Source organism: Uloborus diversus, chromosome 1 (assembly GCF_026930045.1).
Source record: "Uloborus diversus isolate 005 chromosome 1, Udiv.v.3.1, whole genome shotgun sequence".
NCBI classification, from domain to species: domain Eukaryota; kingdom Metazoa; phylum Arthropoda; class Arachnida; order Araneae; family Uloboridae; genus Uloborus; species Uloborus diversus.
The window spans coordinates 248,380,668-248,393,892 of record NC_072731.1 but is presented as its reverse complement, the minus strand read 5'-3'; the positions used below and the strand labels follow the sequence as shown (position 1 = coordinate 248,393,892).

At 31.8% G+C, this 13,225-nt stretch overlaps 1 protein-coding gene across 1 annotated transcript in view; it reads right to left on the bottom strand.

Moving 5' to 3' along the window:
* The window catches only part of LOC129226626 (cell division cycle protein 27 homolog), a 28,559-nt gene extending 15,534 nt beyond the window's left edge, over positions 1–13,025 (bottom strand). Inside the window, exons 1-9 of the mRNA XM_054861260.1 lie at positions 12,870–13,025; positions 11,175–11,250; positions 10,448–10,595; positions 8,594–8,758; positions 8,438–8,496; positions 8,187–8,350; positions 6,668–6,903; positions 6,291–6,372; positions 4,419–4,531 (exon numbers count right to left, since the gene is read on the bottom strand). Coding sequence (XP_054717235.1) covers positions 4,419–4,531; positions 6,291–6,372; positions 6,668–6,903; positions 8,187–8,350; positions 8,438–8,496; positions 8,594–8,758; positions 10,448–10,595; positions 11,175–11,250; positions 12,870–12,893 — 1,067 coding nt within the window. The 5' untranslated portion in view covers positions 12,894–13,025. The remainder of the gene's footprint in view (positions 1–4,418; positions 4,532–6,290; positions 6,373–6,667; positions 6,904–8,186; positions 8,351–8,437; positions 8,497–8,593; positions 8,759–10,447; positions 10,596–11,174; positions 11,251–12,869) is intronic.
* Between the last annotated feature and the right edge of the window lie 200 nt (positions 13,026–13,225).

Sequence of the window (13,225 nt, the reverse complement as noted above, 5' to 3'; positions counted from 1 at the left end):
GATCGTCCAAGTTCGAACTAGTGACTGAAATGCACAAAAATTTTTTTGTTCTTAAAATGTTAATAATGCACACAGCCAGCTGATTTGTTAATTTAAATTAAACTTTAATTGATTTAGATTTGACTGAAAAATGCTTATTTTTGCAGACTCATTAACCAGACTCATTAACTTTTCTCTCAGTTGGAAATGTAATTATCAAAGCACTCCACTGCTCTTTTGTCTGGAAAGAATTTTTCATGCTACCCTTGCTAATTTTCCATGCAAATATTGCTCAGCACCTCAATACGTTCTTCGAGATTCATAAAAATGATCTTTGAGACTGTTGTTTCCAACCCAGATCGATCACACACACGCACTGTTCAACTAATAAAATAAATGAGACTGACAATTTTACCTCAAACTCACTGGATTTTGTTAACAGCCATTAAGACTTCTCCTCCTTAAACTGAAAGGCTGTAGGTTAGAAACAGAAAGTGAATAGATTTTCCTGAAAAATGGGATGGAGGCACCGACTCAAAGGCCATTTAATGGGGTTGTTTTTAACATGAAGTCTAATGGCTAAAAAAACTGTGCCATAGAAAATTAGCCATTAAGAGGGGATGGCAGCTCGAAGAGGTTTAACTGTGTTATGGTTTTGTATAGATGTTTTGTAATCTGCTATTGTAAATACAGTTGAAATCGTAGTGACAACTCTGTTTTAACATCAAATAAATTTCAGTCGCTCAAAAACAGTAATGAAGATTCTCCGTAAAGTCACTTGACTATAGAGTTATAAATATTTTGGGCCTTTAGATGACATTACAAGTTTCACTAGACAAATCATCAGGGTTTCCACTCTCATTCAAGGACTTTTCAAGGACCTTTTCTAAAAATTCAAGGACTGTAAGTTTATATATTTTAGGCATGAGAAAGCATTTTTTAATTAAATAATCCCAGTGAACCTTTAAATGCAGGGCCATTTCCTTGCTTACAACTTCAAGATGGTGAACAACTGGGAAAATCTGCAAAATTGGGGAAAAATCACTAAACTACCAGATTCTAGATAAGTTGTGCCAATTTCTTGAACATTTCAACCTATTGATCATTTACATGGTGTTAAATGCAAAATTATGTCCAGAAAATGACATTTAGAATTAAATTTAAGAGAACTTTCATGAGCGTGAGAGGCAGACTTAGATAAAATGAAAAGCTTTCTGCGAACACAAATCCTAACTGGAAAATTTTCTGCAAATAATTATTTTGCCTCACTCACCCTTGAATAAAAAATTAAATTTATATTCAAATATGAAAGAGACAAAAAAAAAGTGCTTTAAATCATTACATCATTTAATTTTTTTTTACAATAACATATAGTTTGCTTATTTTTCACCAACTGAACCACTGCCAAAACCATTATTTTTTTTACACATGTGCTTTAAAATGCTTTTGGAGAAAGGCTTTAACAGAAATAAATTCTGGGATTTTCTTAAAAATTCCCTTTAAAAAAAATAAAATATATATACATATATTTTTTTAAATCAACGGTAGCAGTTTGAAAAAAAATTTCTGCAGAGCCAAAAATTTTCTGCGAACGCCGTTCGCGCGTTCGTCTATATTATGTAAGACTGGTGAGAGGGTAAAAGAGAAAGAAAAATAATCAAAAAATGTTTTCTGGTTGGTTTTTGCAGTCCCTCGGCTCAATTCACAAACCAAAAACGACCTACGAAAGGGTAAGACTGGCGGCACTCTCTGCTACTCTTCTGCTGGAACATCACTGTTCAATAATTACATTCAGATAAGAATTGCTTCAAATTGCTTTTAGGAAAAAGTGCATATGTTTAAATATCAAGTCAATTTTTAAATCTATAAATATGAAATTTCACTTTAACGCAAATAAATATTTAATCACACCAAATTTTTTTCTGTTTCACACTTTTTATTATTCAGTGTTTGCGCTCAACTATCCGTAACCTGAGTCCCAGGGACCCATTAATGAAACAGATTTGGGTTCTTTGGTGGAAAAAATGAGTCCCTTAAATTTTAAACAGAAAATCTTACCATAAAAATGAATAATATAAAAAGGTTAATACTTGGGAAAAAAACTATCCACATAGTGATTTAAAAAAGTTATGAAATAAACTAAATTGGTTTTATTTTTTATGATTATCATTGTAAAATTATTTTCAAATAATACACTTGCAAGACTTAGTTATGTGAGAAACTATTTGATCAGTTACAATGAGATAATCACACTCAAAATTTACTTTAAAAAAAATTAAAGTTGGATTTTACCAGAAAATACTAAACAAGTCCTCTGATTGATCAAGCAGAAAGCACTTCCTTTACCTTTATTTTCCTGGAATTTTTTCTAGATGAAAATACCAAAAAGCCCCCTTCCCCCTATCCAGCATGAACTATCATCAAGTATCATTGGGAATTACATAGAAATAGAAGAAAAAAAATCGCAAGCGAATGAACCCAACGCAAAAATCGCGATCGCAAAAACCGAACCATTCTCTCACAGGAGTGTGAAAACTGCTCATCTTAAATCAGTACATTTGACTTAATTTTGACTCTTTCAAAATATCTGTTTTGGCTTCCGTGCTATTTTTAAAATCGATTAATACCTGACTTTTGCAAGTCCAAGTAAAAAAAACCCATCAGAAAGAGATGAATTACTAGAAAGAGGACAAGCTTAAAGTGCTTTTGTATAAAGTTCAAGTATTCATAAGCAATTTAAGAAGAAAAATGTGTGAAGTTCAGAACTTTGTGTTCAGCGCGATCGGGAAAATGTTCGCCATTTTTTTTTCTCCTATCCTGTTATTGGGGATGCATGATTTTCAAAAAATAATTCTGGTTACATGAGTGCCAAATAGATATATGCTTTTACTGTACAGTTGTCTTGTATTAATCCTGAAGGTTACATTGAAACCACACTCTTACTTTTAGTCTTCATTGCTGTTTTCAGGAAAGATAAAAGTTGAGGGAGAGCTTGTACAGTTTACAGTACAATGGACTATTTATGAATCTGCAATATTTTGCTCCCTGAGCTCAGTCCAGGAGGTCACTGTAAGTTCCAGTCTTATCACTAATAAAACTCCATTGACTGGTCAACAATAGGGGTTTGTTTGAATAGCTGATAAAGAGATAGGGTCATTTTAATTCCTTTCTGTTGATTCTCCTGGTTATTGAAGCTTAAAAGCAATTACTAAATGGATCTTCAGCATTTTCCACAATTTTTTTTTCTTATCTTTTGGGTTTTCTGGGTCCCTAGGACCCGAATTTTCGCGGAAGTTGCGTCCCCTTTCCGCGAATTTGCGTAAAAAACCCGCTATAGCGCGTAAACGCGAACCCTGTTATTAATTGAAAATAATCTTTATTGATAACATTTTAAACTATTTGATTAAAATATAGTAATTGTTCATCCTTTAGAAATTACTAAGGAAATACTACATAAATAGTGCCATTCACAAAAATTTCTTACTCCTGTAATTTTTCATGGTCAAACATCTATATTTTTCAATTGATATGCTTGAAACCATCTGTTCAGTTTTCATGTTTCGAAACATTACTTTTGCTTGATTTTTTCCGTACTTTAACACAAAGAGTTCATAATTTTAGCACAATGTTGTAAAAGTGGAATAAATAGACTTGTCAACTTTTGGAAATGGCCGATGGCCACCAATAAAACTTTTACATGAACACTACTATTTCATCTGATTAAAAAAGTTAGCTTAAATCAAATTAAGATTGCACAAAAGAGAGAACAATGCCTAAGTACAAGTGCAAAAGGTGAAGAGGTTATGTATTTATTAAATTAAATAATATCATCATAGATTTAAAAAAAAAGAAAGAAAAAAGACGAAATAGGGGGGGGGGGAATCTGCATTATTTTGCTATTAAGACACTGTCAATATTCTCTCCTAATCCCAGTCATCTTTCATATTTTTAACTAATTTTGTTCTCTAAAATCACTATAATTTTAAGTTAAACACATGATTGAAAGTTTCTAGTGGGTGCGACAAAATGACAAGTGTGCAAGTCCTCTACTACAGAACATAAAATAAAAAGATTGGGGAGGGGGGAGCCAAAAAATTAGTGATGAACAATGAGTAGAATCACATATAAAAGAAAAACGGAGAGTTTTACAGAAGCAGATACAATCAAATTTCAAAATGCAAAAATAAATTGGGACTACCACATAAAAAACCGCAACATTTCATATTTTCAAGGGCTCATGGGGAAATCAATACTTTTTCAGGGTCCCTAGTTAGCAAAATAAAATTCAAGGACTTTTCAAGGATTGGGAACTCTGACCATCTATTTCATGAATAATCAATTCCATATTTAAATTATTTACTAATGGCATTAATGTTTAAGCCTGTGTATATCTGTTTAGCTACAAATTTTAAATATTTGGCTCTAAAAATTGAACTTACCTGGCTTGAGGTGTTTGAGGTATAGTTGTATTGCTGTTGTTATTGTTTCCAGATTGACTAAAAATTTGAAATTTTGGTGGATTTCCTTCTTGACTTCTCCTAGTCATTGGTGTCTATAAATACAAAAGAAAAAATTAGTATCTTTTTATAGTAAATAAAAGTAAGGTTTCAAAGAAATTCTGGAAGGAAGTCTGTGGCGGACCTACGTCCAGGAGACCCCATAGCACCTACAGCCTTGAAATTTTGCACAAAATTATTTTGAGCACCGAGGGTGTGCACCTGGGGTTTTATTTTTTTAAATTTAAATGTTTTTTTTTTGTAATTAATTTTTTAAGCTCAAATTTCACGTAAATTACCTATTATTGCTTTTTAAAGGGGTGAAAAATAACTTACACATATTATTATATATCGTTGGAGAGGGTAGAATTGTCCGCGCAATCTACGTGATTTATTTCAATGCCCTAACTTAAATACAGCGAGAGTTATTTGCGTTTTTAGCTCGAACTGCTTTAGGTTTACCTAAAATTTAAGCACTACTTTCTTTATTAAATCTATCAGTAAAAAGCGAAGGAATTGTCCCACAGTTTTCATTTTGACACCACTGAAAAGAGCGGCTTTTTTTACTCCAGATCCTACTCGACTTATGGTCGAAAAACTTGGCTTCCATCTCCAAAGGAAAAAAAGTTACAAGCAGTTAAAAATCAAGTTTGAATAATATTATCTCCATTAAAATTACTGATGTTTTATTTGGCGTTGCCATAGTTACGTCTTTTCGATTCGCATGTTTCCTCTTTCTTATTCAAACTTTAAGGGTTTCGATTCTTACGGAAAATCTTAGGATCAACTTAATTCAAGCCCCAAGCTAAAGAGCAAAATATATTACTAGAGACCACGAACATGAAAGCTACTTTTCAAATGTACAAAACAGCAGTTTTGCGATGCTCAGGAGTTCCTTAGCCTCAGCAAGTCGGTGCAAGTTATTTTGAAACCCGGGGAAGGGGTGCTTTTTGATTTAAATGGAGTTTCTTTCTAACTGACGATTTAAATTTTTGCGAATCAAATAAGATTGTGAAGCAATCTTCGGGGGTTGGTGAGCATTAGCGAGCAGGGGGCAGAGCCCCTTAGTGTTAAAAAAAAAAGAAAGTAAAAAGATATTAGTAAGAAACATTTCCATTAACTGAAAAATATAGGAATAAAACTCTCTTGAAAGAGTTTTCAAATGTTTTATGGGAAGAGAAATTTCACTATTTATAGCACACTATTGGTTTTAAAATAAACTAACTACAGTCGAGCCCGCTTAATGGAATAGGCAATTTGCCAGGAAAAATTATTCTAATAAGCGGGATATTCTATTACCCGGGATAAAAATAACACATATCAACGGTGTAGTAAACGGGAATTTTATTACATTGAGTGGGATATTCTATTATCTGATATTCCATTAAGTGGGCTCGACGGTACTAATAAAAAACAAATATGCACCAAAATTATACATGATTGGTTTCCATGTAGAAGAGGAATAGAGTATAAAGTTTTCCAAAACATACGTTGCAGTACATGAAATCTGAAATTTGGATAAGCTGTGCTTATCAAATCTAGATGATGATTTATATGCAGGTTCAGATCTAAAACTTATTCAAAAAAACAAATGAATTGGAAAAGATAATTATGTTCACAAAAGTTTAAATTTTGAGTTTAAAATAGTTGATAAAAGTATTATTTAGCACTAAGCAAAGAAAAAAGAAAGCTAATAAATTAATGAAATACAATATGAGAGCTTTCTGCTCGAATTTTTCATTCCCCAAATATTATTTAAAGCTTAGTGTTAAATTTGAGTGAATTGAAATTAATAAGGTAAAAAAGATCAAATACCTTTTTCAAACAGGATTTATCAGAACCTGGAACTTCATGGTCTTGATTTGAAGTTGGAGTTGACAGGGGTAAGATGCCAAAACTATAAAACATTTTAACAAGAATTTTGAATAAAAGTATTTTAACAATAAAATCACATTTTAACTCACTATACTTAGATTAAAAGCCAATTAGTCAAACTTTTATTTTAATAGCTTTATTTTTAAACACTGAAAAAACATTTAAAATTATTTTTAAAAGTTTATTATCACAGCATCAATTATAAAATAAATTTATGTATACATATTTTAAAAATCTAAGTTGCATCAGTTTCTAAAGATGATTCTAGCTGCCAATAACAATGTAATAGCTATTAAATGAAACACTAATGTACTCACCAGGGTGTGATAGGGGAATGTGAAGCTTGAGTACCAAATAAATTTCTACAATTTTTTGAAATCTTTTTCTTAGCTAACGTAGGAAAAGGAACCCAAGAGTTATTTTCAGGTGTATAAACTTCGATAGCAACATCTGGAGTTGATCTGATGAACGCTAAAGGAGACTGACTGCTGTAGATTGATGGAATTGGTGACACAGGAACAATTTGTATTTTACTAGAAAGTTGACTAGATTCCTAAAACAAAAATTTTTTCAACATTTGAAAATTGACGATAAACCAATTTTTTATTTTTTATAATCTATAGCAAGTATTTAAAGAGTTGAATAATACATAGGAAATGAATTGATATTTTAGATCTTCCATTTACGCTTCACACTTTGCTAATTTATTAGCTTTGATTATTCATTGCAAAACTTGGGCTATTACTATTCATTTGATATACTGGAGAATTATAGCCCATCAAGTAGCAAATTAAAACATTTGCTTGAAATTCCTGCTACTGCACTGTTGTCATGAATATACAATTTTACTTCAGGGATGCCTTTGCCATATTGAAGTATTATCACATTTTTTGAGCTTTTGGCAGTGATTGCGTACTAAAATTTAAGAGAGGAAATTCCTACAGTGTATTTTAACACATTGACTGCGTCGTCGACAGCCTATATATGGACTCCCTGCGCTAAGCTAATTATTTGAAACAATTTGAAGGAAAAGTTTTATTGGACTTTTTCATGAATAATACAGCATACAAAACAAATTCTATATATTTTTTTTCTAGAGATTTTCCACACTGTGATATTTTTCAAAGCAAGGGACAACACATAAGGTATCTCGTTTGATCGCACGCACGCCTGCTTGCATCAGAAAATGTTTTCAAAGCAAACACAGTAGTGGGGCCGGAGGAAGAGTTATCTCGTCCCTAGCGCATACAGTGTAATTCTGGAGGACGAGTTATCTCGTCCCTAGCAGTTGATGCGTTAAACAGCAATGGGATTTCACAACTTAGCTTGTGTTTCGCACAATCCCATGCCTTATTTCAAATCCTGCATATGTACGCACACACACACATGATATGAAAATATATTAATATTGTAACTAAAACATATCCACTAATTTGTGTTATTGATATTATTCTGCCCTGTGTATACATTTAGTTTTAGGGAGAAAAGCAAGACAGGGAAATTAAATTATCTTGCATCATAGTGCTTTCACCTGGGGTACTGAACATTAAAAAAAATATTAAAAGTAAAAGAATAAAAAAGGCATTGGAATGTAAACATTGTAAATCAAAACACTTTTTTTGCAAGAAATTTCAAACATTTTCTGAGTGGAAATAACCCTATCCAGAAAAAAAAAAAAAAAGGTTTTCCCCTCAAAATTTCCAGTTTTTTTCTCTGACCATTCCCATCTCTACTCCGTGCCTGACATTAAATTTATGCTTGGTAATATTTTTATTTGATACTAAACACTAATTCAAGTAAAACAGTTTTAAAAACATTTAAAGAAAAAAATCTTACCTGCATGATATCATTGCATACAACAGGAGTTTCTTTGATATAATTTACATTATTTGGCACAGAAGTTTTATTTACTAAATTTACTAAAGGGTTAGTGCCATGACATAGTGATAGGTGATCAACATTGCTGATATTAAATATCTGTCTAGGATCTGGCTTTTCACCTATTTAAGGAAAAAAAATACAAAGTTTTATAATCAATCAAACATTTGACTTTTCCACTAGAATGAGTTATAAAAAACATTTTGTACCTAAACTTAAAAGAGATTCATACGAAGACCACAGAAACGGATTTAACTTCAAGCTTTTCCTGAAAATATCAATAATTAATGGTGAGGAAAATGGCTATTTACTTTAAAAAATAAACAATTTTATTTTCATTTTCAAATTAAAAAACATGCACTAACCTGTAAGCTTCTGCAGCTTTGGTATCTCTTGAAGTTTTATGACACACATGGCCTAAGAGTTGAATTGCAAAAGAAGAGAAATCACCAAATTCAGTTACAATTTCATCCAGACTTCTAGGTTTTGCAACAGCATTCCCAGTAATGGAGAATTCAGCTTCTGAAAATCTGGAATAGCCAGAAATAATAACTTAAGAGCTTTTGAAACTAAACTGACAATTATAAATTTATAGTCTGAACTCTCGAGATATGAATTTTAGAATTCTCCAGAGAACAATGTTATTCAATATTGTTTGTTCTCATGAAAAAAAAAAAATATCTTGTAGAAAACAAAAGCCATAGTTTATTGAAACACTTCAAAATCAACATGCCCATGAATATGTCTCCTGGTCAACATGTGTGTGTGTGTGTGTGGCTTTCCTTTTCTCTTCTATCTCTTCAATAATGAAGTAAAAAAGTAAACAATAAAAGCTTGGACTACACTAGATGTAGAAACATAGTAGATACGAACAGGGTTACTGAAAGGTCATGTCAGCCTAGTTGGAAACTAGGGGACTAATCCTTTGGGGTCCCGGCTAAGAATAGGATTAGTGAATGTGGTGGTGGTGATGGGGATCCAGTGACCAAACTGACAAGAGCCCTGTACACAAATTATATCAATTTGATGTAAAAATATCCACACATAGAAGAATTTATTTAAATTGTATTTTTGAACAGAAATTGTAAACTACACACACATAATGCAAGCTTGTCCAAGAAAATAAAGAAAAAAAAAATCATTTTATTTGCTGAAAATTATGGCAAGCATTATTCTTCAAGTTATCAGCTATTTTTTATAAGATGTTTTAGATACATTATATTATCAAGGACAGTGGCGCACACAGGAATTTTGCAAGGAGAGGGTCCAAGATCGAAAGCCTCAGTCTTATATCATATCCCCATTACGCCGTCAAACATATTGATTTGTTTTTTTCGATTCTCAAGAACGAAAAACAGTAAAAAATAAACTATTGAATGAACAGTTTGTGTTATTTAATAAAATATACTTAAATAAATTACCAAACAGCAAAATAATATACGCATTAACTTTTCTCATAATTAAAAAATGGGTTCAACAAATCAAATTGATCGTTGTAGAAGCAGCATATGATTTAGAAGTTCATAGAATCTCATTTGGTGTAATCTGTAATTACAAAACTAAAACATGGTTTTTTAGTGTATTCATTTATAATCACCATTCTGCTTGTAATAGGCAATTCGTTATAGGAAAAGTGCACAATATTTAACAAAAATCTTTTATCATGAGGATTTTTTTCACTTATTAGAACTGAAATTAATGTTTCCTTTGTTTGAATTTATTTTACGTACAAAATACACAGAATCGTAATCAAGCGGGAAAAAAAGCAAGACCTTTGGGAGGGCTCCGGACCCCCTGGACCCCTCCCTTGTGTGCGCCACTGATCAAGGACTTATTTTTAGGTCTCTGTCTGCTAAAAAATGACTGAAAGATCACACTAAACCTAGTAAACATCTATTTGTATAATAAAGGATTAGTTATTGGAGCAAATATTTTCATTTTAAAACTTTGTATATCTTAGACATATGTTTACAAGGTTTTGCATGATTTAAATATCAAATCATTATTCAGCTAGTCATAACTAAATTAATGAAATTAATTTAAATCAAAGATTCAAAAAATCAACTAGTTTTATTAAAAACTGTTTTCCCACTATAGGATGCCAGTCAAGAAAAAATTAACTAAATAAATGTAAGTTATACAGTTCAATTTTTCTCAGAAATCTTACAGTTGTCAAAACACTACTAACATTGTACAGCATCGACTGAAAATGAACTTACTTTTTCAAATCAAAACAGCATTTCGCAAATAAAAAACGACATTGAGGACTTCGACATCCTTTACGTTTTAAAAGGGAATATGCAGCAGCAGTCCTTCCTGCACGATAATAACAAGTAGCTAAAAGGTGCAACGTGTCATCTGAATCCACTAAAGGTTTAAAAAAAAGAAGATTAAAATTAAAGTATGAAAAAATATATCAAAAACTTAGTCCAGCAACAAAAACACAACGTAATAAATATAGCACAATATAAGAATCTTAACTATGCAGGGGTGAAAGTTGCAGATTCTCAAGACTGATTTTTTAAAGGGAAAGAGTCTCAAATTTTGGTTTTAAGTAACAAAAAAAAGAAGGAACTTTATACTGAAAACATTTTTATGAAAACATTTGCGGAAAAACTATGGTTTAAACCAAACAGCCCTATTACAAATTATAATTTATTCCAAGTGATTTTCTGATATTTTAGTCTCTTCAGTGGTGATAAATAATTTTATCGTAATTAAAATTCAGAAGCAAAATTCAAACATTCTAAATGTGTAAACTTTCAGAATTTATTATTTACAGTCAAATTTTATGCATAAAAACATAGGTGACCTAAAAACTTGAATAGAAGAGCTGCGGTGTGTCTGAATAAAATAAATACTTAAACTATTAAAAATCTGAATCGAAAATTTAGTAAAGGGATCAAGATAAATACACTTTCGGGAAATAATGAACATGATACAAACCTTCAGCAAATAGTCTCTCGCCAATGAAAATTGCATCTTCAAACGCATAGTGATTTAAAGCATGCCAAACAGCTGCCTAAAAAGTAAAATTAAAAAAAGAAAAAATGTAATACTGAGCACCGCAGTAAGATAAAAATATAAAGTGTTTGCGCAAGCGCATACAACTAAATGCAAGTATAAAAATAAAACAGGCAACATTTTTAGGAAGACTTCTTTTTTGCTACATGCATTATATTAGGTTTGCCAGAATTCTGAAATGTTCAACCGGGACCCCTCCCCCCCTCGTCGTGAGTATTCAAAAGGAAACCAGAGAAATTTTCCGAAACAACGAAGAACTCAACCCCTCCCCTGCCCCCTGTAAAACTTTTTGAAATATGCAAACAAAATTAAAAAGAAACATCTTGAAAGTTTTTTTTTGAAACAGTTTCTCAGCTTTAGAATGTGTTGCCAGTCCAATTTATTTTGGAAATTTCGGATCCCAAACACACTTGAAGGGAACACACCCTTGCCTGGTTTTGGTTTTTAGCGTGTTTTAGAGAGTAGTTCCTTCTGAATGCTATGAATAATGACTAATTATGAGCCTAAACCAGGGGTAACAATGAATGACCCAAGCAGATAAATTTAAACTTTTTACTCCTTAGCTGTAAAATTAATATAATAAAGATTAACAAGTCCATGTTTCAAATGACAAAATAATTTTTCAAAATAATCTTTAACAATTAATTATTTTTAGACTTTTTTGGTCATCTAATCAAATTTATCTTTTTCCGGGACATGAAACAAACTAGCCGGGACGCTGGGATTTTGGCTGAAAACCGGGATGTCTGGCAAGCCTAATTATATTGTCAGTCAGATTATGACATCCAATATTCAGTAAACAAGCCGAAGACTTGTCTTCTCGTTGTAGCCCAGATTCATTACCTACAAACTAGTGAATAAAATTAATTTATGACTCCAGTGAGAGAATGTAAGCAAGGGAAGTATTTAGCTCATAAGTTAAGGTAATAAGCAGCAAGTTACCGCTCTTAAGACTGGGGCTAAGGTAGAACTACACACGCAACATGCCAACAGCCTGGTTATGACACTCAGAGACCGAGACTGCAGTTTCGTAATTCTAATGAACTCATCAGCCTAGAACAGTCAATAACCGAGCCAGCCTTTCATTGCAGCTGAGATTCATTACCTCCAAACTATTGTTTGAAGGTAAGGAGTGTTGTAATATCAAGTGTGCTTGGAACTTCAAATATTGCCATAATGTTATTAATGCTCCCTGACCAAAAAGAATTAAGAACTGATGACTAGCACTAAATCATTTTATTACACCAGCACAAAGAAATGTTAAATTACTCATCTGGTTACACAAAGACACTTCATGTAAAATATGCATATGTCACTGGAATAAGATTAACAAAGTAACAACGTTTCGGCACTAACAACAATTTTAAAAGCTACATTTTGTTTGGTTTCAAAATTTTTAAGGAAAGAAGTTCATTTACTCAACATAAACAAAAACACTGTCACTAAATCAATCTGTAGTTAAGTTTCTCTAATAGTCGACTTAAATTTTTTTTTCAAAAACTTAAAGCATAATAATGAAAAATACAGTGTAAAAGTGCATCTGCTGCAGTAAAATTACATTTGGAATATAGACAACACGGTCATAATACAAGAAATGTAATGAAAACTATGATATACCTGAACTGGTTCTTGAATAATCATTTTAAAGCTTTATATATTCCCATTCACTGAGGTACTATTACATAAACAAGCAAGACAAACATAAAGAGGAATGGCATATCATTCATAATTTGCACACTTCATTAAAACAGTAAATTTCTATCATATTTTTGATGAAAGAAACTTTAAAAAAAAATACGTTTATGGCTATAGGTGGCGCTGCGCTTCATATATGGAGTCAACTCTTCACTTCAGCTCAGTACACGAGTTCGAATGTACTGAGGCCTTTTTTTTTTTAAATCATTATTTAAACAAAAGATTGAGAGCTTATCTTTGTAAATCAATTTTTAAAGCATTTACATCTATTGCTTTCA